This window comes from Heliangelus exortis, chromosome 11 (genome assembly GCF_036169615.1).
Source record: "Heliangelus exortis chromosome 11, bHelExo1.hap1, whole genome shotgun sequence".
In the NCBI taxonomy this organism is placed as follows: domain Eukaryota; kingdom Metazoa; phylum Chordata; class Aves; order Apodiformes; family Trochilidae; genus Heliangelus; species Heliangelus exortis.
This window is the reverse complement of record NC_092432.1, coordinates 3,375,150-3,401,580: the sequence shown is the minus strand read 5'-3', so window position 1 is coordinate 3,401,580 and position 26,431 is coordinate 3,375,150. Positions and strand designations below refer to the sequence as shown.

The window sequence follows — 26,431 nt, the reverse complement described above, 5'->3', positions numbered from 1 at the left end:
TGTTGGATTAAACATCAGTAATTCAACTCAGCTGACACACGACTTAATAAGTTTTACTTTCCTGTGGAGACTAAGAAATGTACATTTGGATTCAAGAAAACACTTCTATATTTCCAGCCTGGAAGATTTTATTGGAAAATTTATTTCCCTTTTCAGCTTATATATGCTAAGCAACATAAATAAAGTTGATATTTAGTGGAAGATGTGCTGTTGGACTCTGTTTTTGCAGTTTTTAAATGAAGATGCAGACTCTCTAGATTGTATTGGACATCTTGTGGCCAAAACTCCTCTTATTTAATCTCTCTTTCTTCTGTGGAATACCCACATCCCCAAGCTTTCCACTGGGAGTTTTCAGAGGGAACTCAGAGACAACGTGTGAAAAAGAAATGAAAAGTTACACTAATTCCACAAATATTGAAAAGAATAGGTTGCAGATGTCACTATCAGTACATGGCCCTGATTCTGATTGAAGGAGTAAATTTAACCTCAAAAAAAAAAAAAAAAAAAAAAAAAATATCACGAGTGTTGTCACTCAGCACAGCACACCTGTAACTGGAGCTATAATCCTCTGGCTGTTCAGAAGAAATAAATCATTATTTACAGTTAATCAGGTACTCTGTGGTTTCAATGAAGTCTGCTTGCTGTGTTACTGAAATCCACTACCTAAACCTTGCACTTGTGGCTTTACAGTAATGTCAAAAGCCCAGGAGGTACTGAGTGAGTCAGAATGTCCCACTGCTTTTTGAATTATTCCAATTTTAAATCCACAGCTGGCAAAGAAACAAAGAACAATATAATAGGCATTTGATGCTGTTCTCTATAGTGAACTTTTTTTTACCCTAGGACAGAACTTGTGTTAAGCCACAGAGTTCACTGGTATGAACTTTTATCAGAACATGCACTTTTATTCCTTATGAATGCTTTTTTGGCTAGAAAACAGCTGATCAGGCACTTGCACTTTTCTCAGTGAGGTGTGATACTGCACTTAAGGTGAAAGTTTTGAAACAACCCAGCTGCTAAGGGCTGTTCCTACAGAAGCCTTATTAAACTAACCCAAAACCTCAGAGGTGCCTGACATTTCCATGATTATATTCCTTATCTAATGTGGCCATTAAGGTGCCCATTTCTCTGTACTCATTGCCAGGAGACATTGCATTCCTTGTGTGAGGTATTTCAAGGCTACCTCCCCACTTAAACACCATCAATTTCATTTTCAAGTCACACAACTAAAAAATAAGTTCTTCTCATTCCTCATTCACATCACAATACTGAAAACCTAACCACACTGATATCAAGGCTGGATATACAATACCTTAAGGAGCACTTAATGAGTAAAATTGCTCAGATAGCACTAAAAGTCCCCAAGATGTGTGCTTAAAGTCACCTGAGAAGGGATGGGTCTCTCCAAAGGGTGACCAACCCCATCACTGCTGGGATGATGGCTCTGGAACGCAGGGAACTGCTCCCTGCAGACACCACTTTTCCTCCCCTGATGAAAGGGAATCTTGAGCTTGGCACAGCTTAATTTAGGTGAGACAAATCCTACCCTCACACACCCCACACCCATCACTGCCTGATCAGAGTGTGTAGTAAGGATTACAAAGCACTCCCAGGTCCCTCTAGGGAGCCATCTTTTAAGTGCAAGACAGCACAAATGATTTTCTCAATTGATATTAATCTATCATTAAGGAGCTCTACACATCAAGCTGTCTTGCTTTCAATTGATTCAGCAGATTGCAGTCCCCCTGTGAGCCCCTCTGAGAGGGTGAGAATTACTCACCTCATAACAAAGTCACAATTCAAGCCTCCACAGCATGAACTAAAAACAGTAAGTGAAGGAGGCATCAAAAGTTCTGCAGAAGGCCTGGGCTTGGCTCTCCGAGTTGATTTTTTGGCAAATGAAGAAAATCACTACACATGCACACTATTATGTAGTTTTTATGTATGTATATATATATATATAAGGCTAGAAACAAATGGAACGTTTCATAAATATCCTGCTAGAAAATTAAAATATATGAGCAGTGAGCAGGGGAAGCCAGAAAAACTGTCAGCAAATGCCCTTCTGTGAACAGCAAGGTAAATCATGTTTTTTAAGCAAAAACTTTACCAACATTTGTCTTTTATCTGAATGAGGAACTTTCACATAAAAAGAGTAATTTACCTCAGGGATTTACTAAAAAAAAAAAAGAGTTGCCTTGTGCCAGACATCCAGGCAGAGAGAGAGGCAGGGGTGCTTGTTTGCCCAGATCCATGGCTGGGGAAAACCAACACAATCCCCTTGACTTCATATTGAGCTGTGCTCATTTATCCCAGCTGAGAACCTGGCCCTGGCTCAACCCTGCAAACTTCATCAGAGCCAGCCAGGGCAGGACTCTCTGCTTTCAGAATTCCACCTACTTTTGATTTGCTGTTCTTGGAGGCACTGGGCATCTGCAGCTCCACTGAAGGCAAACTTGGGAACCTGGAGCAGACTTTTATTGTGGCACATGTGAGGCCTGCAGAGCCCCATTTGCAGGCACAGCTAACACAGGAGAGGCAAAGGGGCCATCCACACACCCACTTTGTTGGACTGTGGCCAGAGGATTGAGTCTGCTCTTGCACAGCCCTCTGTGTGCATAACAGGGCTGTGGAAGGGGACTTTGTCCTCGTGCCCCCACCCCAGCACACCTTCACAAGCCCATTTATTCCAATCAAATGTCTGGAAAGATTTTCTTCAGTTTCTCCTTAGTTCTGTTTGGTCACAACAATCCTTAAGTTTTCCAAATTTTACCTGATTTTTACATCACATTCAAGGTGTTGTAGAATTACGGATATTCTAAGCACAACTTGTAAAATAAAAAAAAAATTTAAAAAATATCAACATTCCAAAGAACATTTTTGCTCTTCTAAAATCTGAAAAGTCTATTTTAACACAACCTACCTCCTTGCATCTCATGATTCAGCTGGAGTAAAAAGCAGAGACCTAAAGAGCAATCTGCCTTTTCACCCCCAGTGCCAGGAAACGAACTGGTTGGGGTGAGGGAGACCAGAGAGTGCTCTTGGATTGGCATCCAACATTTGTGCAGAAGAACTGGTGCCTTTTCCCCTCTCCCAGGCTACAGACATTACTGAGGTCAGCCTTGACTTCAACTCCCCAGAAAGAGAAGGGCTCCAGAGCTCCTCAGAGTGCACACAGCAGCTTTTCACTTCCCTGCCTATCCCTGTCAGTACCAGCAAACCTCTCACTATTTTATGCTTTTCCTCTGCCTGTCTCTCACCCCTCCTCCTTCAGATGAATTTGGCAGCATCAAGTGAGATATGAAGCCAGGCTTTGGCCTTAACCAGATTGCTGTAGCAGAATGGGAAATAGGGAGATGAAAGAAAGTCAGAAGAGGAAGTAATTTCCCTTTTGTAAGGCATCAGCCCTCGTGCTGCTGACCTGGCTGGCAAGGGCCCATTCTCCAGGCTATTAAAAAGCTCATGTCCCAAAGGCAATAATTTGAATCAACTGGGAAGGCTCCTGGACAGGCAGGTTTTTACCTCTAAGAAGTAAAACTTTAATTTGTCCCGTTTTGTTCCCTTAACAAGCCACCCTTATGCCAAAGTCTGCTGTAAATATTTATCTGCTGAGACTCAACACATTCAGCTCCTTTGTAACACATTTTCCTTAAAAATGGGGGAAAGGCTCTCCTGCTCATCCAGTTCAACCTGCTTTGTGTTTGTGCTAAACCTTCACTAAGAGAACTCAAACTTCAAGGCATAACACCCAAGTGTCTTGGCCCTTCCCAGTCTAGAAAGCAACCACAGAATCCCCAAGCTTTTCCAGCTTCCCAGTCCCACAGAGTCACAGAGCTATAATAAACTAGCTTATCACTATCCTCTAAAATATATTACTGCTTTTAAGGTGACTAATTGCAATAAAGGCAACCACACTTCTCCAGCCTGTTTTATCTGCTCCCCAGTAGCCACTGGTGCAGTACAAGCTGAACAAAGTAGGTAAGTAAAAGAAAACAAAACTTACTTGCTTCTAGTTTAGGAAACTAAACCCTGTCCTCTCTTGAACTCCTGCAGAATGACATTTTTCTGAAATGAATGTCTTCTCACTGAATGTGTTAATTCTCATTAAATTTAATTTTCTGGTTATAGATGTCCTGAAAATAGATGTTTTCACTGCTTCAGGAGGAAGGAAAAAAAAAATCAGCTGAAAGCCTGACTTTTTAGGAATCCAATAAACTGCTGTGTTTGCCAGAACTGAATCCATGTTTCATTTCTTGCTCATTTTCATATCCCAGGAACTGCAGGATGTATGGAAGCAAAATCATGGGCACGAGCAGGGTCACCTTATGACCCTTCACAGCTGAAGTTGAAAGTCAGAGCTTATCAGCTATCATTTATTATTTATCACCAACTATAGATCCAATTCTGCTCACCACAAGAGAGATTTCAAATGTAATCTCTTTGCACAGAGATTACAGTGGACTGAATCATCATTCCTACTTTTTGTGTTATATAGATGTTTTTTTTCTTTCCTTACTGTAGTTTAAAAAGAAGATTTCTGTGTAGGATTAAATATCTCCAGGTGCTGCACAGCTCAGTGAGAAAATGAGCACAGACACAACACATCACACACACAAAAAAAGAAGAAAAACAATAAAAAGGGAAGTTCTGCAGAAGGTGAGGTGAGTCTGAACTAAACCCAGCTAAAGGCATCTGTCAGGAGCAGGTTGTATCTCCTCTGGGAGTTGTAGAACTGCATTTAAAAACTTACAAGATGGGTTATAAACAAGTCTCTAAAGAGATAAATTTGCATCAAGAAAGACAAAGTACCACAGGCCAGCATCCCTGCAGGTGTAAGGGTTGTTACTCTATAGTGAGGGCATGCTTTGGAAATCAGCTCTGTGCTCCAAAGGACTTTCAGGCCTTGCCTACACCTTAATATTAAAACATATCAAGTATTCTGGTCCAGTTTTAGGGATACAGTTTTAGTAGCATAACTTCTTATGGTACAGAAAAGGGAGTCACTGATTTAAAGAGTCTTTATGAGGTAACCACTGTACATGGCAAGGACTCTACTGGCACCCCAGCATCAGTTTATAAGAAAGAATAAAGGAAAAAAAGTCAACTTGAACGGGCAGAGATTGCAAGAGAGCAAGCCTCAGACAGAGCTAAATGCTGAATTAGAGGAATGATTGCTGGAAACAGCAGAAATATCATAACAAATATTTCAAGGATCTCATTTCAAGCCCGAAATAGTATTTTCTTACCATTTTCAGCTCCCCCCTACTCTGTCATTAGTCATTCTTTGAGCGTGACCTCTCACTGTTCCTTTGGGAATTTGGACCAAATAAGGAATGAACAAACCATGGACAAGGCTACACCCAACCAAACTCTTCTCAGAGGTTTTTTACTGACTGAAAAAACCAAACAAATAGGGAAGGCACATAGGTGGCACCAACTAATTTTTTTTTAAAAAGCATGACAAGTCCAAAACTCTGCTCTACAGAACTGCAGGGGCTTTTCTGCTTCAGGAAGAGGAAAGAACCATGGAGAACCAACTAAAACTGCAGCTGATGACTCCTGAACATGAGTGACCATTAGTAAGAAGCTCATTGCCTTAGCCTGAAGACAGTCTGGTGGTGATAAAACAATTAAAAAAGAAAAGAAAGAAAACATATTCTTGGTCACAGTCCAGGCCATTAAAAACCTGCTGTTACCTTCTGCCATGGATGGACTTTGCATCAGCCCTGAAGTATCTGAGTCATGTGGACACCATGCCCATTTCCTACAACTTACACATATTTTTCAAGATTCAAAGCACTGTAGTCTGAAAACCTTAACTCAGTGTGTAATGGTTTTAACATCTATTTTACATCTTAATTTGCTGCAATCATGTGGCTCTAAGCTGCTGTCATTCGCTCCCTTTTTCTGACCCTGGAAATAAAATGTTTCATCTCCATGGGATTTTCCTGGCGAGATACTTCAAATCAGTGCATACAGCCATGCTCCTCTATATGTTTTTTCAATTTTCCTAAAATATTCTCATATGTGCAGACATGATGACTAGACATGTTTCAGTGGTGCTTGAAACTTGATACAAGTGGGTAATTTAACCATGTAATTGAACAATATTACAGAAACACACGGAGTTTCCTAGCAACAAAAGGCCTTGGCCATCAAGATGGCAGCCAGCAGCAAGCATTGCAATTGCCTGACCTAACTTGAAAAGAAATTACACTGAAAAATGTCCTTCCTCTCACAGCAGAACTGATCTAAGATACACAGCTACAGGTCTGACCTTGAAGGGCTTTTCTTACATGCATTTATCTTGTGTACAGGGTCACAAATTGTCCTTTTGAAGGAAGGACATTTAGGGCTCCTTCTTTTTTTATTTTTTTGGAATTTAATATTTTTTTTCCCAGAAGTAAGAATATCTTTGATTTAAAAAATGTAGAATACTCCTGTCCCCTTAAGTTTACCCCTATAGAAAATAAAAAGCTGCTTCATGCAAAGTAGCTGAGTCCAGCTGAGCTTGTTGATGCAGAATTCCCCTCTTAGGGCATTTCTGGAAGGTTGGGCCAGAGGAAAAGTGGCACAAATCCCTGGAGACCAGAGCTGCTCTGTGCTACCATCTCCAGTGCCAGAGACTCCCATGCCTGAGAAAACAGGACACAGAAGGAAAATCATCTTCCTCCTTGCCTTCTTCCTCATTTTCATTCACCTCTAGCAGCAGTATTTGGGAGGAGGGTAAGCACAAGATTTTTTTAGTGCAAATTCTTCTTTTACTGAAGGTAATGGCAGAGAGTGGATAAGTGACACCCTGGAGACTTGGGCACTCCTGTTTACATTCCCCACCTTTCATGTCTGACCCAGACAAGCCTTTAACCTGTCCTTCAACAAGGGACAACAATACTTCCCACTGAAAATAAATATTCAAGCCCACTGACTTCCAGTCTGATGACACAGTTCAGAAGGACACAGACAGGGGAGGGATCCTGGATGGATGCTAAGAGCTGTGAACTGCTCCTCTCAAGTTATTTTCACTGGTCATCCCAACAACCCAGGGTGTCTCAAGGTCCAGAGGATACTGAAAAAAATCCTCTGCACATCTGGGATGCTCAGAGCTTCATTCAGTTAAACACCAACATCAGTCTCTATTCCCAGTTACATCATGACTCCATTTTTCCATCTGAAGTAGCTAACTGTTGCTTCAAGAAAAATGTCAAAAATCGCCTGTTTTCTGAATGAAAACTTAAAAAGTCTTGGGCAGAGAAACAAAACCCTTCTAATACAAGGGTGGTGGTGTACTGGTATTTCACTAAAATAGTAACAGCTATTTGTGTGGAGCATGTCTAGAACAAATATGTGGGTATAAAAACACTGCCTTGCCAACACCATTCTTTTCAACGTTGCCTTTCCAGCTCTGGAGGCATTGGCTGCTTTCACAGCCAAGTTTGCCACCGCTATGGAAAACAGGCTGCAGATGCAAGCCAGCTGAAGTCATCCAGACTGAAAAGGGCTAGGGCTGCTGCTGCTACCACTGTCAAAATATTGTTTGGAAACAGCCTTCTGAGACAGCTGTATAAGGAATCAAAAATCCATGGTAAGGATGCAGGCTCGATGCTTTCTCATTTTTTAGCGATGAGTAATGAAGAGGCTCTTATCTCAAAAATAAAACATTTCTGCCCCTTACAAAGGCATCTAAGCAGGCAGGGGAGAATGGCCTTATATAGCTGGCCTAGTAGTGTTCTCTTCTCTGCTGTACCTGAAGACCCTTCTTGCACTGTGCTCTCATAACCTCAACCCATGCAGACGCAGAAGGATGCCAAAGGCTTCCTCTTTGCTCAGCTGGAAGGCAGAGGGGTGTCCCTCCTGAGCTTCCCAGCAGAGTTGTGTGAGAACAGCACAGAGACAAGGCCAAAAATCAAAAAAAAAAAAAAAAAGAAATGAGTAGTAAAACCCTTCAACACTCAATAAGCCAGGTCAGAAATAATTTTGTAATTCATCTAGCAGAGGTAAATGACATGCAAGGAGAACAAGCTTTTCAGTGCCTAAGGGAGCACAGTTCTAGAAGCAGAACAAGGCAAACCATTCCTTCCATGGATTTGTCCCAGGACTGAGTTTGTAGCTGCAGCTCTCTTCTAGGGAAGACCCTGTGTCTCCCTCTGATACCCAGCTGTCTATTTGCCTAAGAGTTGAAGGAATCCAATAATCACAGGATTGTTCCTGTTCCCAGTCAAACACCAATTAAATGTGGATAGAAGGAATATTTCTGTTTCCTTAAGATGCTCCAAAGCATTCACTGCTTCAGATAAAAGGACAGTCAGCTCAATTAAATTCTGGCATCTGCATCCTCAAAAGAAATATCATTTTTCAGTAGCACAACTTAAATTTCACCTCATCTAGCAAAATATACCTGTCAATGCTTATGCCAATTCTTCAGACATTCTCCAAAGTCCTTCCCTAAATGCTTTTTGCTGAATGTTTTATCTACACCACACCACCTGCTTCATGACAAGACACCTTTGAAAACTTTACTATTTCAGGCAATCAAACAAGAACTAAATGGCAAAGGTTTCCTTATAGCTTTGTCCCCACAAGAGTTTTTTTAACACAACAGCACCAGACCTGCCCTGTTTCTCTGAAATAGTCACACTCAGTTGTAGCATTGTGTCATAACACAAGACCAGATCTTAATTTTCTTAATCTTAAACCAGGGTGTAAATATAGCTGACCTCTGATTAAGACAAACCTAAAGAACTTTTACTACAAGTTTTGTGCAGTATTTATTGAAAGATGTCATCACTCTCCTCTTTTTTTTTTTTTTTATTACATCTCTACTAAAGTCCAGTGTGAAAAGGCTTTGACTCTGAATCCAGAAATTTCCAAAGGGTTCTGCACCATCTTAGGGCTTCAATTTTTGGAACAGCTCACTTCCCATTTACTCAGAGCAAAACATCAGATACAGGCAAAAAAAAAGACTTTAGCTGAAGTCTTGGTATTCTGATCTATAGCCTTGGGTGTGACACAAGGTAGAAAGCACATTTAAACATCTCTACTTTGTAGATCCCATCAAAACTGCCAATATGAGAGTTCCAGGAAAAGAAATTGCAAGTAAATCTATTGGAGATATTAGCATCTCTTTGATACTTCACACATCTTTCTGCAGAAGCAAAATTTCTTACCTTTAAGAAGATGAACCTTCTCAAAATCTTGAGAATTAAGTAACCCCAATATAAATGCAAGCCTTGAAGAATCAATAGCATCCCATTGAATAAAAAATATGCTATGACTGGAGTGGTGGAGTAGTACGTAGGCAGATACAATGTGGCACGAAGTATCCTAAAAAGTAAAGGTCATGTTATGGTGCAGAAATTCTCTTTAAACTTAATTTCATATTCAATAGACAGATTAATTAACAAGCCCTGTGTCAAGCAGATGATGCATCTCTAATGAAATATTGACTTCAAATGATGAGAAATTTGAGTCTGGCATGAAAGGATTCTAGAAAGTGGATTGGGTCTGGCTGAGGTGTGGCCCTGGCAGGGCTGTGTTTTGCATGGGAGATGCTGACACCACACCAGTGTTTTGGCTACTGCTGAGCACTGGCACAGCATCAGGAGTCTCTGCAACATCCCCTCTCACCAGGAGGCTGAGGTGGGAAAGATCTTCAGAGAGGAGACAGCCTGGAGAGCAGAGCCAGACTGACCAAAGGGATATGACTCCATATGACATCTGCTAAGAGAAAGGACCAAGGGGACATTCATTATTAGAAAAGTTGTCTTAAGGAGCAACTGCTAATTGTACTGAAGCCCTGCTTCCCAAGAAGGGGCTGGGTATCACCTTCTGATAGGAAGTAGGGAATAAATCTCTTGTTGTCCTTAGCTTCCATTAACAACTTTTGCTTTTGCTTTATATTAAACTGTGTTTATCTTGACACACATTTTTTTTTCCATCTTATTTTCTCCTCTGCTCTTGTCCTGCTGAGGACTGGAGTGGTAGAGCAGCTTGGTGTCCAGCCAAGGTCAATCCAATACAATAAGGTTAGAAAAAAAAAAAAATCTTATTTTTAAAAAAATCTTTGTGTGGTCTAGATACAATGCAACCCAGAGCTTGTCTACCCAAAAGCCTTTCTAATCTGAAACCCAAAGCCTTTCTAATCTGAAACCCACACTACAGAGAAAGTCCTACAGACTTTTCAACAGAGCTTTTTGTTAATTAACATCTGGTTTGTCCATCTTCAGACTTCCCTACTTCTATATTATTTGGGGCTTTCTTAGTCCCTTTAATCTCATCATGTTTTGTTTCCAAGCTCAAGGAAAGAGACTCAGTGAAGCAAAATGATTCAAAATCACTTGTACAGTTAATAAAAAAAAAAACAACAAAACGAGTAAAAGACATGAGCATTTCTGAAAGAAAATAGTACAGGAAATTAAAACCTTGTGTTGATCAATGTTCAGAACTATTAATTTAACCAGCTTGAGTCTCTGAGGATTTGTCCACATGCAGGGAGGGGCATGAAGGCAAACTAGAGGAAGGCAATGAACCCATGAATGTGAAACACATTAAACAGTTTTTAAAAGCCAAACTTGTTAAGCATTAAGCCCACTAAGCACCTGTGTGGGTACCCCAAAGCAGATTAAATCATAGCACTCCAAAGCCATGCAAATATTTAGCAAGTTATGATTTATTTGCATTAACTCCTCCAATTAATTGGTTCACCTTAACTTTTCTGAATGCTCAGTAAGGTGAGGTACTGCCCAAGAACTACCTAGCAAAAAGAAGGCTCTACACTACAGAAAAATTCACTACAATCATACAGGAAATGCACTATATTCTGACTTTGCAGCTACAGCAGAAAGGATGGAATGAAAGGGAAAAGGATTTCTAGTTAAGTAGCTCAATCCCCTTGAAAATGCAGGAGCTCATAGTGTTTAACTACAGTTTATGAAAATTATTTAATGACACACAAACACCTTTATTTAGGTTAGCATATTTTCAAAAGGCTCATTAAAAAACTATTTTTACTTAATTTCTTTTTAAAAATGGCAGCTTTTGCCAAGTCTTCTCACTTGTCTTCCAACAATAATGGAAGTTCTGCTCGTTAAAGTACAATCCATGTCTTTCCTTTTTCCATCACAACCAACAGTAACCTCTCAGTGGATATGGGAATGACATAAAAGACTGTAACTACATTAAATATTGCTTACCAGAAAGGGAACAGGATGATTCTTGTGATAAAGAATGCAATAGAAAAGATGATAAAGAGCATATTGCAGGTTTTCTCCCAGTGAGCGTAATTAAACATTTTGGCTGCCTGTATTAAATAAAAAACACCAAACATATTACAAACATTCTCTGACATAAGTTCCTTTCTGCATGTTCATAAACAAGGACTCATCTTCCATCTAAGCAGGACAAAAATTTCCTCCCCACTTGGCATGTAAAGCAAGCATTTTACTGATACCTAATAAAGCAGTATCAAAACAGATTCTTTGTTTATATTTATCCTTTCATCTTAGAGGAAAGGACTCTGTATCAACAGTCTAAAGGACAGTTCTCTGATGTCATGAAAACACAAAGTCCTCTTGAAAACAGAGCTGGAGATCCCAGGATTGCTCTCTTCCAACTTACAGAGATCATAATTACTGCTTCTCCCCTTGCTGAACTGTACAACTCTCCATGCTTCATTTAGGAATCACCCTGGGAACTGCTGAATGCAACAGCAGTTCTCAAGTGTGAACAAAGATTCAGGTGCCAAGCCTAAATTTTAAACAGCAGTTTGATGAACTTTTGAGTGGTAGGGCTGACTGAAGTTATTCTGGTACCCAACTTCAGTTCTCATCTGACTGCTGTCCTACCAGTCATCAGCTCAGCTGTTTGTGAAGCCACACAGTTAATTTGAACTTGAAGCAGCTCAGGATTAAAAATAATCCAGAAAAAAAAAACCCAAACAAACCACAACATATGTATGTGTTTAATCTGGATCAATCCCAACTGCATGACCCTAAAATTAATTGTTCCAACACAAGGGATGGAGTAGCAGGAGCAGAAAGGAACAGTGAGACAACAGCCTACAGGGGCAGCTTACACTGGCACTGCCACCAGAAGAGGTGATGAAACTATTCTCACAGTCTTGGTGTGATAAAACCAGGATAAGCCTCTTGAAGGAAACTGTGTATTTGTCTTCAGAGAAATCCAACAGCAAGTCTCTCTGAGCACAGTGCTGTGCACACTTCTAAATCTTAAACTCTTCTAAACATTATTATTTAGTTTAGGATTTCCCTTTCCAGGAGAAGAAACTTTTCTTCTGCCAGTAGATACCTTTGGTATCTTGTTCAGGGATAGCTTGAGTGTCTCCAGCCAGAAGAGTATAATGCAGATGTATCCCTTGGATCAACACAGAGGTGTGAATGCTGACAAAATTAAGCCAATTGGAAGAAGTAGCCAAAATTTTGGCTGCTAGATTTGCTTGTGAATTGGTATCATGACAAGCTATTCACAGGCCAGCCAACTTGGTCTTATTTTGACAGTGAAACAAGAATAATCCAGGGGGGCAGCTGTATTGGCAGCCCCTGTTCTATAGAGAAGAAATTCTCTTCTGCTCTTTTCTCATGAAGGATTCTGGAACAGAATTAAATTATCTACAAGCTCTTTTTTTTATCTTGAAGTTCACAAATCTCTGCCGTCACGTTTCCGTGGGGAAGGGATTGTATGAAACTTGTGGCAAAAAAAGATTAAAACATCACTGAACATAACCTGGGCAACAACAAATAAGCCCCCCCCAACCAAAGAAAACCCAAAGCAAACAAAAAAGGAGATGGAAGGCAGGTTACCTCGAGCCAGAAATCTGCAGTATCGTGCACAAACATCACCAGGGTTCCAAGACGCACGTAATTGCCACACCAAGAGCCACTCATCAACCCAATGGCTGCCAAGTGGTGAACGACATGAGCCAGAAAGTCCTGCGAAGGAGAAAAGAAAAAAGGTAGAGCCAAGGAAGCACAGCACCCCTGAGGGTGTCCGTGGGGATGAAGTGACCCGCAGGACTCGCCACACACGGAGTGGTGATTCCCCTGGCAAACGGGAGAGCGTGGATGGGTGCAGGTGTGCCAGGGATAGACTGATGCTGCCCTCATGTGGCTGCAGCAAAGCCAGGAGGACAATTTTTTTCCCCTTCTCAACATTTCCACCCTCCTTCACAGAAGCAGAGGCTGTAGCTCCAAAGAAAGGTGACCACTTGCCTTCCTTTTGTTGTCAATCCCGAGGGTAAATATGAGAGACCAGTAAAAACTAATCTCAACCATGTAGTACCAGTACTGGGACGGCAGCACAGTCTGCAAGGAAGAAAAACAGTCAGCTCTGAGAACAGCAAAAAGGGAATGCCAAGTGAAATTACTTCTTTTTTCCTTTCCTCACTTCTTTTGCTCCTCTGCTGGGTCTTGCTTAAAAAATTAAACTTAACTAAATCCCTGTTCTGGGCTTCGTTAAGAAGGATGTTCTGGGAGCCAAATATTTTAACCTTTACGCAGATGAAACTCTTTGCTTTCTCCAGTTGCTTCCCCACCTCTGAATTTCAGCATGCTTTTTTTTTTTTTTTTTTTTTTTTTTCTGTGTTTTTGCCACAGAACTACACGCAGAGTGCTTCTGCATTTAATTACAAGCAACTGCAAATAAATTAAGCCCTCCATTTTGGGGAACAATTAACATTTTAAACATTCACACACCCCGTGACTAAAATGTCAGCTATTTATGCTAAAATCCCATGCATATGCTCAGGGCTAGTTGCTGAGCTGGGCTGCTTCCCTGGCTCAGTATATCAGGTCCCACGAATAAGAAGCTGGGAAAACTCAGCTGGGAGGAAGGATTCTTCTTATTTTTGGCCACTGAGTAGGACAGAACAAGAAAACAGTGTGATTTGCCACAGTTTATAAAAATAGTACACAAGAACTATTGGAAGGTGGGCAAGAAAAACAAGTTTCATCAGACATCTGTTACAGGATTGGTAGTAAAATAGAAGAATAGAAGAAACAAGAGCCTTGTGACACCCTTGGGAACCACTGGGGAGCATTAAGCAGAAATCCCCAGAGCAGGAACCCACATTATACCAACAAATCCCTGCAGAGCCTTAGGGCCCAGCAATGCCCTGAGTAAAACCCTCCCACAGCAACTGGAAGCATCATCAGGGCTGGTGCAAGCTCAGGGGTTCTGCACTGAAACTGTCAACCCAGATAACATCTGGTAACCTGGGATGGGTGGAAATAAGAGTGGTCTGGCTGGAGGGCTGAGTTGCAGCACAGGCAGATCCTGGAGGAGTCCTGCAACCCTCAGCAGGAGGTGCCAAAGAAGGGCAAAAGGTTTTTGGTGCTGCACCTCCCTAGGCGGTGCCCCTTGGGAGGTGAGAAACCCTGCTGGGGATTAGCACTTCCAGTGGGGAAATACTTGGAATGCCTGGAGGCCAATGGCTCCGTGCCAGACAGCTCACCTGGAAGGGATAGCCAACCCACGTCTGCCATATGTCGTAAAACCAAGGTTTCTGGGGAAGACACATCATTGAGAGACTCATCAGCTGAGCAGCACTAAGTCATTTTAACTCAAAATCTTCAATACTTTAAATTTCTCCGAGTGCAGCAGGCTAAGAAGCTATTAGTCTTGATAAGTGTTCTCCAGCCATTTCTAAAGAGATCTTACATCTCAGATCTGTCATATAGATCCCAGTTTTTTGGCTCCTTTTCAGGACACCTGAAACATTCCAGTTTATCATTTCATCATCCCGAGCAGTTAGTGTGTTTTATTACTGCAATTACTCAATATTTGTTGCCACAGTGATTAGACTTTGCTGTGTTTACCAGCCACACACATCACCGGTGCCTGATGATAAACAGTGTTTGGGGAAAAGAGCCAGATGAAGGTAAACACCCTGAGAACTATTCTGTTGCTCAGGAGAAGCAGTAATGACACCCTAGGCAGTGCTCACAGAGTTACAAGCAGCACTCTCCCTGTTATTCCCAACTTCTGACTCAGCAGCAACACCTCAATAAATAGCTGTGAAACACACCATTGTTGTGGTTCCCCCAAAAGTGCTGCCAGAAAAGGTTTATGGCTTCTTTTGAGAAAAACGTGGCCTTGTGATGCATTTGTAGGTGTTAACAAGGCCTCTTGCAAAATCATGTGACTTCTTAAAACTTTCTGAAAAACACTGTTTACTCAAGATATTAATCACACCCATTCGAAAGAGAATTTAAAAACTAAGGAAAACCTCAGTGCATCTTGCAGCCTATCACCCAGATTAGATACATACAAAGATCTGAACCCAAAGAGCCACTGAAGCCAGTGAGTCTTTCAATGGGCTTCAAAAAGATCAAGAAATCAGTCCTTATTTTGTTAATAAATAAATCAATACTTAAAAAAACTTACATCATACAGAAATATAAATCCAGCAATGGAGGACGTGAGATAGAATGAAAATCGCCAGCTGCAAAATTAAATTGAAAAAATAAGAACCAGGCATCTTAATTTTTATAGATATTCTGAGCCAGAATTATTGTAAATCACTGTGTATCAGAGATAATATTCATATAAGTGTGCCCTCACACTCTGTATTAATGGTTGTCACATACTATCTATGTGAATTATTGATATGTAAATACTTAAGCTTTGACTAATTGCTGAAGCAGTAAATTATTTCACATTATCACAGTACAGATATCTTGATTGTGATACAACAGCAGTAGTTTTCCAGTTCAGGCATGAGCTGATCAAGAGAAGTGTCACAGCAAGTGTAATAAAATCCCTAAAAATCAATGTTTGATAACACCAGTGACACATGCTGTACCAATCCCTCCAGAATACTCAGACTGGAATAAGAACATCTCCCAGTTCCCTGACTCAACAAGGTCTTCCATCCATGTGGCACATACTTTCCAGCCTGATCAAACACTGTGAATGCTGAGAGCACCAGCAGAGACTTGTTCCAATTGCTGGCTTAATTTCTTTTGATCCCTTTGTAACATCTATTTTTCACTACAGGGGAGCCCTGTGAAACTTTAATAGCTACTGGGTGAGTTTATGTCTTACACCAGAGGTCTGAATTAAATATACACCTCAAAAATACACCTCAAATATACACCTCTTTGGCCAGGTTTGCCAGCATTTAGCCTGATCCAGGCTTTTTATGGCTTAAGTGGATATCCAGCAAGGCAGATAAAGCTCTCAGGTTTTCACCACTGATCTGGTAAGTCAGCAAAGGCAAAAAAGTTCTTGTGTATCTCAGCAACCTAAAACTGTGTTGTTGCTTACAGATGTCAGAGCAGGATGCTGTGATTTGGAGCCAGCAAGCAGCAGTGCAGTGACTCGGGAGCCTGCGTGGGAGGTATTGTCCCTGGGACTGGGTGTGGTTGGAGCTTCAGCCAGAGAGTTCCCACTCCCACCTCTACAGGTGATGGAAAACTTCTTCCTTTCCACTCTTCTCCTTGGCAGGAACAAGCCTGACCTTTCCCAGAGCAGCTCTTCAAGATCAGTAGGAAAACACTGCAGGACTTTGCATGCTGAGAAAGGTTGTGATCCAGGGACAGGCACAGGGCCCCAGCCCACTGAGAACATTTTCTAGGATAAGAAGTATCCTGGAGGAGAGCAGAACACAGCCTCCCAGGCTCCCTGAATTTGCCAAAATGGAGAAGAGATCCCCAAGAGCAACACTACACTGAGATGTATATAAAGGAGAGTGTGGTCTTGGGCAAACATTAATGATTCCATTAATTAATGAAATAACAAATATGACAGGAGATGATGAGAACCTGTCTGGTAAAAGCAGCCCCTCTCCTTTCTGAGCCCTGCATTACCAGGAGGCTGATATCCCTTCTGAAAGAATGAGATGGTCTAAGACCAAGTCAGCATTTTACAAGAAAACCAAACATTTCAAACCTCCCATTTCAGGCAAGGAAGCCACAAGTAGCCCAGTGGACACAGTGGGACTGATTCTGAGGGCCTTGCAACTTGTAAGCAGTTCTCTCAATGGGATCCAAAGCACAGAGCACCTAACAGGACTGTGCCATTAGTCCCCAGCCCTACAAACACAAATTGAACACACTTGGCAATAGAGTACTTCAGATGAACTCATTGTATGTGCCAGACTGCCTGAGCAATACCTCATTTTGCATTTAACCAAGCTCCTTTAGGAATCTGGTGAACAAAACCTTGAGTAAAGCTCATCCATATTCACCAAATTTTATCCAAATGTGCCTTTTAAGCTCTGGGCCTGGCAACCAGACACAGCAACAAACAGCATTGTCTTTTTTAACTTTAAGAATATTTTCTCTTCAATTGAGTCTAAAAACAGGAATTTATCACGTGAAGTTAAAAGCTGGTAAGTCTTTTAAGGCAGGGAAGGTTCCATGCAAAAGGATTTCCAGGGTTGCTTAACTGGGAGCACTAATAGCTTAAGTATGGCTTAGATCTGGCTCATCACATTTTCCTTGTGATTCAGAAAAAATTATCCTGGAGATTGCAGGTTTTCAAAAATTTCATAATGCTTGTAATACTGACTATTAATGTGGAATAAGTCTGTTCCTTATTTGTGGCTTTGAGAATTATATCCAATTAGATTCACTAACAAAACACAGAGCAAGGTTCACAAAATTGCACAAGAAAAACCTGTTTGCTTCATTCTCACCCGAGCTGCCAAGCAAGTTTTAATTTCAGTTTTTAGCTGTGTAGTACTAGAAACATGCAACTGTGGCAGGGAGATCTTTGATCAATAGCAGGAAATCTTATGGTCCCCTTGTAAAACGAAGTTGCCTGATCCAGAAAACAACAGCAGAAATAAACCATGGATTTTGGGTTGCTAGGACAGTTTACTCAGCTCAGGCTTAAGAGTAATATATCAATCAACTGGATTTATACTCAACAGAAAATATCATTCAGTCATTATCATATTGATTCACACTGAAAATAATATTGGATAAAATGCCCAACTTTTAGCTTTGTAGCTATGCTTTTAACCCTCTTTCCTTATGCTACACTACAATAGGTTAAATATTAAAATAATGTGATTTTTTTGCCACTGTAATTATGTTAGGCAAAATTCAAATACACAGGACATTAGAGAAGTGTTTTACACTGGTAGTTAATTTCAGCATCCAAAAGGGTCAAGAAATTACATGCAAGTAAAGCCATGCCCATGAAGGGATTTACAGTTTGTAGGAGATTTTGGATAACACTGGAATAGCTAAATAGTACCACATATAGGTATAGGGAAGTTCTCAGACATTTGTGAAAAATCAGGCCCTTGAATCCTTCTCCAGTTTTCAGCCATCTGCAGGAGATTTTGAAACTTTTCAAATACCCATTTTTATCACTCAGAATTGCTCAAGGGCCCACTCCCATCATCCTGTGTTTTGCAGAGCACTCCATGTTCAAGCTGTGACACCTATCATTTACTTAGGATGCTGTGACTCCTGCTCTTATTGAACCAACTTCCATGCACATAATAGCATCCCCAAATGAGAGCCTGGGTACCTACATAAACAAGAGCCAGCAAACATTTTTTTTTCCCCTATGATTACTGGCAGACAGAAAAATATTTTCCTATTCTCTGCAAGTTTTCATTAAGCAGTGTGCAGCAGGAGCCTATAAATAACTTCATAATTACACAGTGAAGAAAACTATAAAGTTTTTTTGTTGTTTTTTCTTTTTCAAGATAAATTGTTAGCCTAATCTTCTAAAGTCACAACATTTGGAGAAAAACTACTTGCTCCCTTCAATTTGTTTGTGTCTGCACAACCAAAACCTTCATTGGGTGGATCCAGCTTTCTGGAAATAAGACCCCTGAAAAGGAGGGACCTCAATTTTTTTTTTCAAAACAGAGAAACCCACAATAACCAAAAGCATTGATCTTTTCTTACAAAGCTTCCTGAAATTTCCGAAGCACCGTTGGGATCTCCAGGTTCCGCCGTCTCCTAAACCACTTTTCCACCAAACGAGCTGTGCAGTTGCACTTCTTGGCAAGGCCTTGAATCTCTGACTGCAAAAAAATGGAACAGTGGTAGCAACAAGATGTGCTCCAGAGTCACAATTTCTGTTGGAGATCACAGATCAGCTTCCTGCTGCTGTAAAGTCTTCATTTGAAAACTTTATTAACGATAGGTATGGGCTTTCTGGTTTGACTTCAGAGTGACACTCAAACCCTCAATTTTCAAGATGCTAAATTTATATAAATTTATTTATATATATTTATATCTTTATTTATATACATCTAATATAAATAAAGCAGGATGAAATGCTCAGATCCATCTTTCTGGTGGCTTCTGGCAGTTTCAAAGATGCAAATTCTACTGCTAAGCAAGAGGTTGGGGCTGGAGGGGGAAATGTCATGTATCAACATTGTATTTGCTATCTTACCTGATTATAATTCATTAACATATTCTATTTAAATCAGCAGGTGAGACACCAGCCTGGAATTTAAGTGACCTCAGCTCTGTTCTCAAATCCCAAGTACTTCTGTGGCACAGGGCAACCAACTGCTATTACTGAGCACAATCCAGACCTGCCTTTTGACACCTACAATAAACTGGGATTAGAGCACTGCCCAGAAAGACATCCAGCCACTCAATGGTTGGGTGTCTCTGAAGATGAGGTGGCTCTACCATGCAAGCCATGATAGCATGTGCTAAAGCCAGGGAGATTTGTGCATTTCTGGGTGCTCTGTGCCCCACCTGCTTCAGTCTGTAGACTTTCTCCCTCCCCTCCATCCCAAAGGTGCAGGGTGACCTCCCCTGGGGATGCTGAAGGAGAAGGGGTGGCCTTGGACTCATCCCCGGAGAAACTCTTTCCCCCTCCAAGGTTAGAATGCACATAGTAGGTGGCAGCAGAGCTGTTTCCACCAAGCCCAGTTCAGTTGCTCTGCCCTCAGAGAATGCTCTGGTAGGTGAGCAAAGGCTGCCAGGGAAGACAGGGGTGCAAACAGCCCCATCCTGCTGGCTGGAAGCTCTCTACTTGCCATGCAGGAACACCAGATTTGTTTTGAGAGATGCTGGAGCCTGGAAGCCCTCAGCTGCTGGCCAGGTCTCCACCTGCCCCCAGGCACAATGGTCCCCAAGCTGGAAACCTAAAGAAGGCAGCCTGACCCTCATGGCCTGATGGTGCTAAAACTGCTGTGCTTCCTTCCAGAGATTTATCATCAAACTCTGCTCGTGCAGAGGGAAGGTATCAAACAGAGACTGGGAGACTTGGCCAGATAAAGAGCTCACGTGTGAACTCCAGCACTTCTATTCCTGATGGTATCAGGCAAAAGACACAGTGAAAGAATATCAGAATTTGGGATAGAAAGGGAAGATCCAGGTATCAATAATCATCAGTATCCCTCATTACTAGAAAGCACATAGTTTTTTTTCAAGCCCAGTGCAGGAACACTGCAATTGTTTGCTCACTGTAGTTAGGTGAGTGGACTTTCTGAGGCTGCAGTCAGAGCAAAGAACCTGTTTCCCATCAACTATCAAGTTGTCTCATTTTTTGAGATAGTAACCACTGGCTATTATTTTTCTCCTGTTCAATTTTAAAAACAAATAGCAAGGTAATAGAAAGATTGTTTTGCTTTCTCACATAAGCCAAGCATTAAGTATACAGCAATATAATGGATCAAAAGGCTTCCATGCTAGCATTCCAATATTATTGCTTGCAATATATATGATACTGCTTTCCAACAACAGATGTCAGCTGATGCTTTCTCCAGGCAGACTGAGTTAAAGATGGAACACTGATCTTCATTTGAAACATTATTAACAGTCTAACCTAGAGCAGCAAGCCAGAAAATTAAACATCTTAAACATATTTTCTGGTTTGGATGTCATACACCCTTGTCAGCAGAACAGAAACAAGAACCCAAATACATTAAGTCATCTGTCAATCAGCTGGAACTCATCCCATGATGTCATTGCTGATCCTGATTGAAACAGTAAGACTTGGGATTTTCCAAAGCCAAAACTAGTTTAAAAAAAAAAAAAGGAACTCTTACTTGGGATGGATGTTTTGAGCACTCCCGGAAATAACTCTCTAGAACAGGATTAGGCTGTGGCTTCACACGTCTTACATTCTTTATACCTAAGGCTTTTGCTAGAGGTATAGCAACATATCTGAAAAGACACACCAGGAAAAAGCTTTAAAAATACAACACAGTTACAAGACCTCAGCTCTTCTCATGCTAGGATATGAAGAAAATAAATCTGAAGCCATTTCATCTGCCAGAGGATATGACCATGCACTGTGAGAGAATGGAATCTCCCTGTAGCTGATCCCAAGAGAGAACCACAGCAAATTAGCAGTTATGCAAAAAAAAAAAAAAAAAACAGACCCAAGGATTCATGTCTGTGGTAATGAAATGCTATAAAGCAGAAGGAAAGATTCCTCCCTCCATGGAAATGTTCAAGGTTATGAAGGATGGGGCTTGGAGCAACCTGGTCTAGTGGAAGGTGTCCCTGCCCATGCAGATGGGTTGGAACTGGATGATCTTTAAAGTCCATTCTGTGATTCTGGGATTTTTGTGTCCTTGTGGTTTTCAGAGCTGCATTACAGTTAAGGGAGGAGGAAACAGGAACAGATGTTCTGTCCATGTGAGCTGAAAGGCTGCTACTGGGATACTTGCTTTTAGTAGCACATAGTCACTTAGCACATTGCTTCACAGGGCTACCACCACCCAAAACATTGGATTTGGCTTGTGGCCTCTATCTTGGGGCACACAGCAGCTCCCCCAGAGGCTGAAGGCTTCTCTTTCTCTCCCATTTGCCAAAACAAATTGTTGCAGAGCAAGCCAAATGCTTCTCTTTTCTGTTTGAGCAGTGGTCAGTTTGTCTCATTCTTGGGCAGATTCACTGCAGGCCAGACGTGTGGGCTAATTATTCACACAAGCAGTTTCCAATAGCAGCACAGTAAGACACAGTTGGGCAAGCATTTACTCAAGAGACACTGAGAATGGTTACAAAACATATGATCCAAATTACTTGTGATCTCTAACATGAATGATCTTATCTAGTTCTGTTTTAAGTATGTCCAACTTATGACATTCCAAATTTCCTCACTCTATCCTGAAATAATTATAAAAACCTAGTAATCACATGCTTTAAAGCAAAAAAAAGTCAAAAAAATAAGTCAAAGCACTACAAATCTTAATATATTTGTAGCTGTCTTCTGCAGAGCCAACCTCTGCCTGTCCCATAAGATTCCAGCTGCAAAAGCAAACCATCTTGCAGAGCCAAAGTGAGGAAAAAAGGGAATCAGCATGACTAGATCTGCATAAAATGTTCACAAGAAACTCTGAGATCCCCAAGTCTGCCTAGCTTTGCTACAGCTAGACACCTGGGATGTATCAGCCTCACACAAATGTTCTGGTGGAGGACCAAAGGAAAGGAGAGGTTTGGTTTGGAGAAAAAGCAGAAGGAAACCCAAATGCTTTTGTATTAATGGGATCTAGTGAAAGGGGATAATTGTAATCATCCAAATGCTGTTCTAGCAAAGCTGGATAGTAATGTTTTCCCTCCAGATTGGACCACGTGTTCTCAATAAAGAAAATATTCCCCAATTTTCACCTGCACATTATTTGTGCTGTACTTTTCTAACAACCCTCCTACAAATCCCCCTTTATAAAGAACACCGAAACCTAAAGCTATCTTATTTGTCACAAAAATTGAGCATTAAGGATCAATCATAAAACTGTGCTTGGGTTTCTTACCTCTCACTGAAGAATCTGATAAGCAGGAGCACCAGAGCATATGGTATTGTGGCATATAACTGGTGTGGTTTGGGGAAGACAAGGCCATCACGATCCACAAAATGGGCCCATGTGCAATTGATGGGCATCCAGATGTTCTCCCACCAGAACCAGCTGTTGAGGGTCTTCAATATATGTGCCATGCTAGGCCAAAAAAAAAAAAAAAAAAAAAAAAGATAATTAAAAAGTGTAATCGAAAGAAAATGCACAAACTAAAACACATTGAGCTTTGTTGCACAGAACAGAGCTTTTCAGCTGGCAGGACATTTCCTAAAGATAAGATACAAGCTCAAATCAACTGCAAACAGATGTAGGCAGTGAGGTCAGTTTTCTCAGGAGGAAAAAAACAACAGGGAAAAAATGAGTTAGAGGAAGCTGAAAACCTTCTGGTTTAGAGCATGGGGTGGGATTATAATCCATCAGAAGATAAAATAATAGAGGTAAATTTTGAGTTGGTATAAATCAGTGCAGGGCTTTTGAAACCTGCAGAGCAAGGAGGAAAGCTGCTGTCTCATTTCAGTCACACTGGGCTAATTAGTGCCTGGTCAAATCTTTTGGAATTATTCATAATCTCTCAGATGCCAATACACAAAAGATCCTAAAGAGAATTGATCTTCCCTAGGCTGACTTTGTAAATTAAATGGAAGTGGGTGGGAGAGAGGAAAAGAAATGAGAAAACCCAGGGGGGGGACTCAGTTCTGGAATAAGGAAGACATTTCACTGTTGAGTATGGTAATGGAAATATACACCTTGATTCTGATTTTGCAAACATCTGTGCACAGGACCAACTATGAAAATTACACAGTGCACAGCAAAGGTTTGGGTTTTTTTTGAATTTGCAGGAAATACTATGCTTGAACTGTGACCAAATCCTAGATTAAAAAAATGTCAAAAATAAGTGCTACGGAAAACCACTTAAACCAAAACATGCCATTCTTGTAAAAGTGTCATTTTTAACCTCTGCATTCTACATTATATATCCAGAAATTTGTTATCCTTCATGTAATTGTAAGGACTTTACAGTACAAACATGTCAGATATCCCATGAAAATGTTCTAACATTGAATAAAAATTCGAAAGTTACTGTAATGTTTTCCACCAGGCTGAAATAAGTAATTTTTCTATAATTTCTAGGAGTAATAAATTTAAATAACTTTTTCCATACTAAAATTGTCACTAAAGCAGAACAAAAAAAAAAAAAAAAAAAAAAAAAAAAAAAAAAGGGAAATAGCTGATAGCTGATTTCATTGAACCACAGTTTCAATGAGGAAACGAGCTGGGAGAACTTCAACCAAGTCTCCTCCTAGAGTTAGATGTCCCCTGGGAAGATCTCCCAGTGATGAATTTTAGAGGATCAAGTGACAAGATCAAATGATGCTGGGGACAGAGAGCAGTCCAGGCCTTCCCAGCTTCCTCAATATTTAAGCAGGGACCACATAACTTCAGCTCTGCCTGCAGCCACCCATAGTTCCACCCATGTTGGGTCACCACACCATGCTCAGTGCAGCTCTCCAGACTGGGACATGGTTGGCTCTGAAGTCAGCTTTAATTAACAGCTAAATGAACCTATGATCCACACTGGATCATTTTTTTTTTTTTTTTTCCAGTAAGCTGAAGCCTTGCAGCAGGTTTGGGAAAGGGTGACTTGTCTCCATCAGCCCAAGCTGGGTTAACAGGCACTGTGAATCAATTTATTGGCCAAGCACAGTAGTCAGCATTGAAATATTAATCACCCAGCCACTTAATCTGTTTTAAATGCCAAAAGAGGACAGTAAAACCTACTGAATGAATTGTGTGTGTGTGTGTATAATCAAGTGCAAAAGAATCAAGGAGGGAGAAATCACAATTGTTCCTGCACTGAGACTTTATATGCCAAGTTTCAGCCTAGAGCAATTTTTTTTTACTGCTGAATTATAAACCCCTGGAAGTAGGGATTTATAATGGGGCTGCTCACAGACCCTTAACTGCAGTTAGCAGGCGCCATGATAATGAAGCAGGGCTTTGAAACCTGACATTTTAGGTCAGACAGCAAAGCTTGCAGACAAACTGCCCTAGAAGAACAAGGGAGAGACTCATTACACAGTTCTGTTTCCTAAATATATCTGTATTTTTAAACTAGGCTGTTCATGGCAAACTCTCACAAATTGATTGTAATAAAAATAGGCCAATCTATTCTAACACAAAGAGCACTAACAGCTGCATTATGGGGAGATGGGTTCTGTCTGAATATGCACCCTGAACACTTAAACCCCAGAAAATCCCAGCAGTTTGTGTTCTCAGATTGGATTCTTGGGATCCCACTAATTCATGTCTTCCATACACAGATGCCTTACCTTATGACTGCCTTTTCAGGTCCTGAATGAGTTACTGTATTGCTGTTAAACTAAGCTCATAAGCACATGCTTAAAATTTAAGGGATTCTGGGGTCTGATCCAGACTCCACAGGACTTCAGTAGAAATCATTTCTCACAAATACCAAACAGCCTCAGAGAAACAGGGGTCCTCTGAAACTCTTTCTTCTGTAAGCCCTGTATCTATACCAGGCCTTGCCTGGCACCCAGGGGATTAGATCATCCTTGATGAACATTGTCCAAGCCATTCTTAGAGAACTGGTGATGAGATGCCACGTTTGCCTGCAGCTTTTTCTTATGTTTCATTCCCCTTGAAGTGCACATTCACCCTACATCCAACCTGTGTTTTCACTGCAGCAACCCAGGCCATTCCCCAGGCAAGCTTGAAGATTTCCATCTCCATAACAGGAACTGTTTAAATGGTTGGGATCTTTCCCCATCTTCTCTCAGCTTCAGTTCTCATTATGAAGTTCCTGGAGCATCTGGAAGGTGAGGAAGTGCTTCCAAACACACGTGGCAGCAGTGACCTGAGCATTTTAGTTTCTTCCTGCATTTTTTGCTCTTGAATCAGCTGACAGCTGTGTCTGTGTAAGTAAATCCTTAAATCATAGAGATCCTGAAATGTATAGGAACTCCATACTGTTCTGTCCCATAAATCATATAGAAGCAAGGTTCTCTGTTCCTGTGGGCCTTTTAGCCTGCTGAGAAACATCCCACAAAACCCATGGGGTACTTTGTGGTTTTCTGTATGAAAAGGAAGCCCATATCTTACAGAAGTCTCCATGTCAGGAAGCACCACCCAATTAACTGGGAGTAGTTCAGCAGTAGATTTACCATCTCCCTCTCCACAAATATATACATGCAACTTCCTAGGAACCCTGATTAAAATTTGCATTGGAACTCAAACTTTTCAAGATGAACCCATCCATTATTCCAACCCATCTGCCAAAGAAATTCTTTCAAAGCTCTCACAGCATCACCAATACAAATAATCAGTTCTATGGATTATTCACATGTACAGCAACCACTGTCCCAAAGGCTCATCTCCACTCTCAGCTTTCTCCACATTATGGTTTGACAGCTTAATTTTCAATTATTTACCTTGAATTTTTAACCCCAAACACTGGCTGTGTGAGTCATGAAAGGAGAGGCCAGAGGATGGAGGAGATGGATAGAAAGCATCCAGATCATTTGTCTCTACCAAATTTTGTCTCTTAGAAAATCCATACTTGCCCTTTGCTAATCTGTCCTCAGGAATTCCTGTTACCAGTTTACAGGGACAATTGTAGCAAAGTGACTTCTTGGGTTCTTTAATCCCACATCTGTGTCAGGTAAAAAAGGC

General features: G+C 41.0%; 1 protein-coding gene across 6 annotated transcripts in view; it reads right to left on the bottom strand.

Annotated features, from left to right (window-relative positions):
* The window catches only part of CERS3 (ceramide synthase 3), a 49,584-nt gene that overhangs the window by 8,723 nt on the left and 14,430 nt on the right, over positions 1–26,431 (bottom strand). For all 6 annotated transcript variants that reach the window (XM_071754225.1, XM_071754224.1, XM_071754227.1 and 3 more), the window contains exons 2-10: positions 22,700–22,882; positions 20,990–21,107; positions 18,882–19,000; positions 15,397–15,454; positions 14,465–14,515; positions 13,224–13,316; positions 12,816–12,944; positions 11,190–11,296; positions 9,165–9,321 (exon numbers count right to left, since the gene is read on the bottom strand). In XM_071754225.1, coding sequence (XP_071610326.1) covers positions 9,165–9,321; positions 11,190–11,296; positions 12,816–12,944; positions 13,224–13,316; positions 14,465–14,515; positions 15,397–15,454; positions 18,882–19,000; positions 20,990–21,107; positions 22,700–22,881 — 1,014 coding nt within the window. In that variant the 5' untranslated portion in view covers position 22,882. The remainder of the gene's footprint in view (positions 1–9,164; positions 9,322–11,189; positions 11,297–12,815; positions 12,945–13,223; positions 13,317–14,464; positions 14,516–15,396; positions 15,455–18,881; positions 19,001–20,989; positions 21,108–22,699; positions 22,883–26,431) is intronic.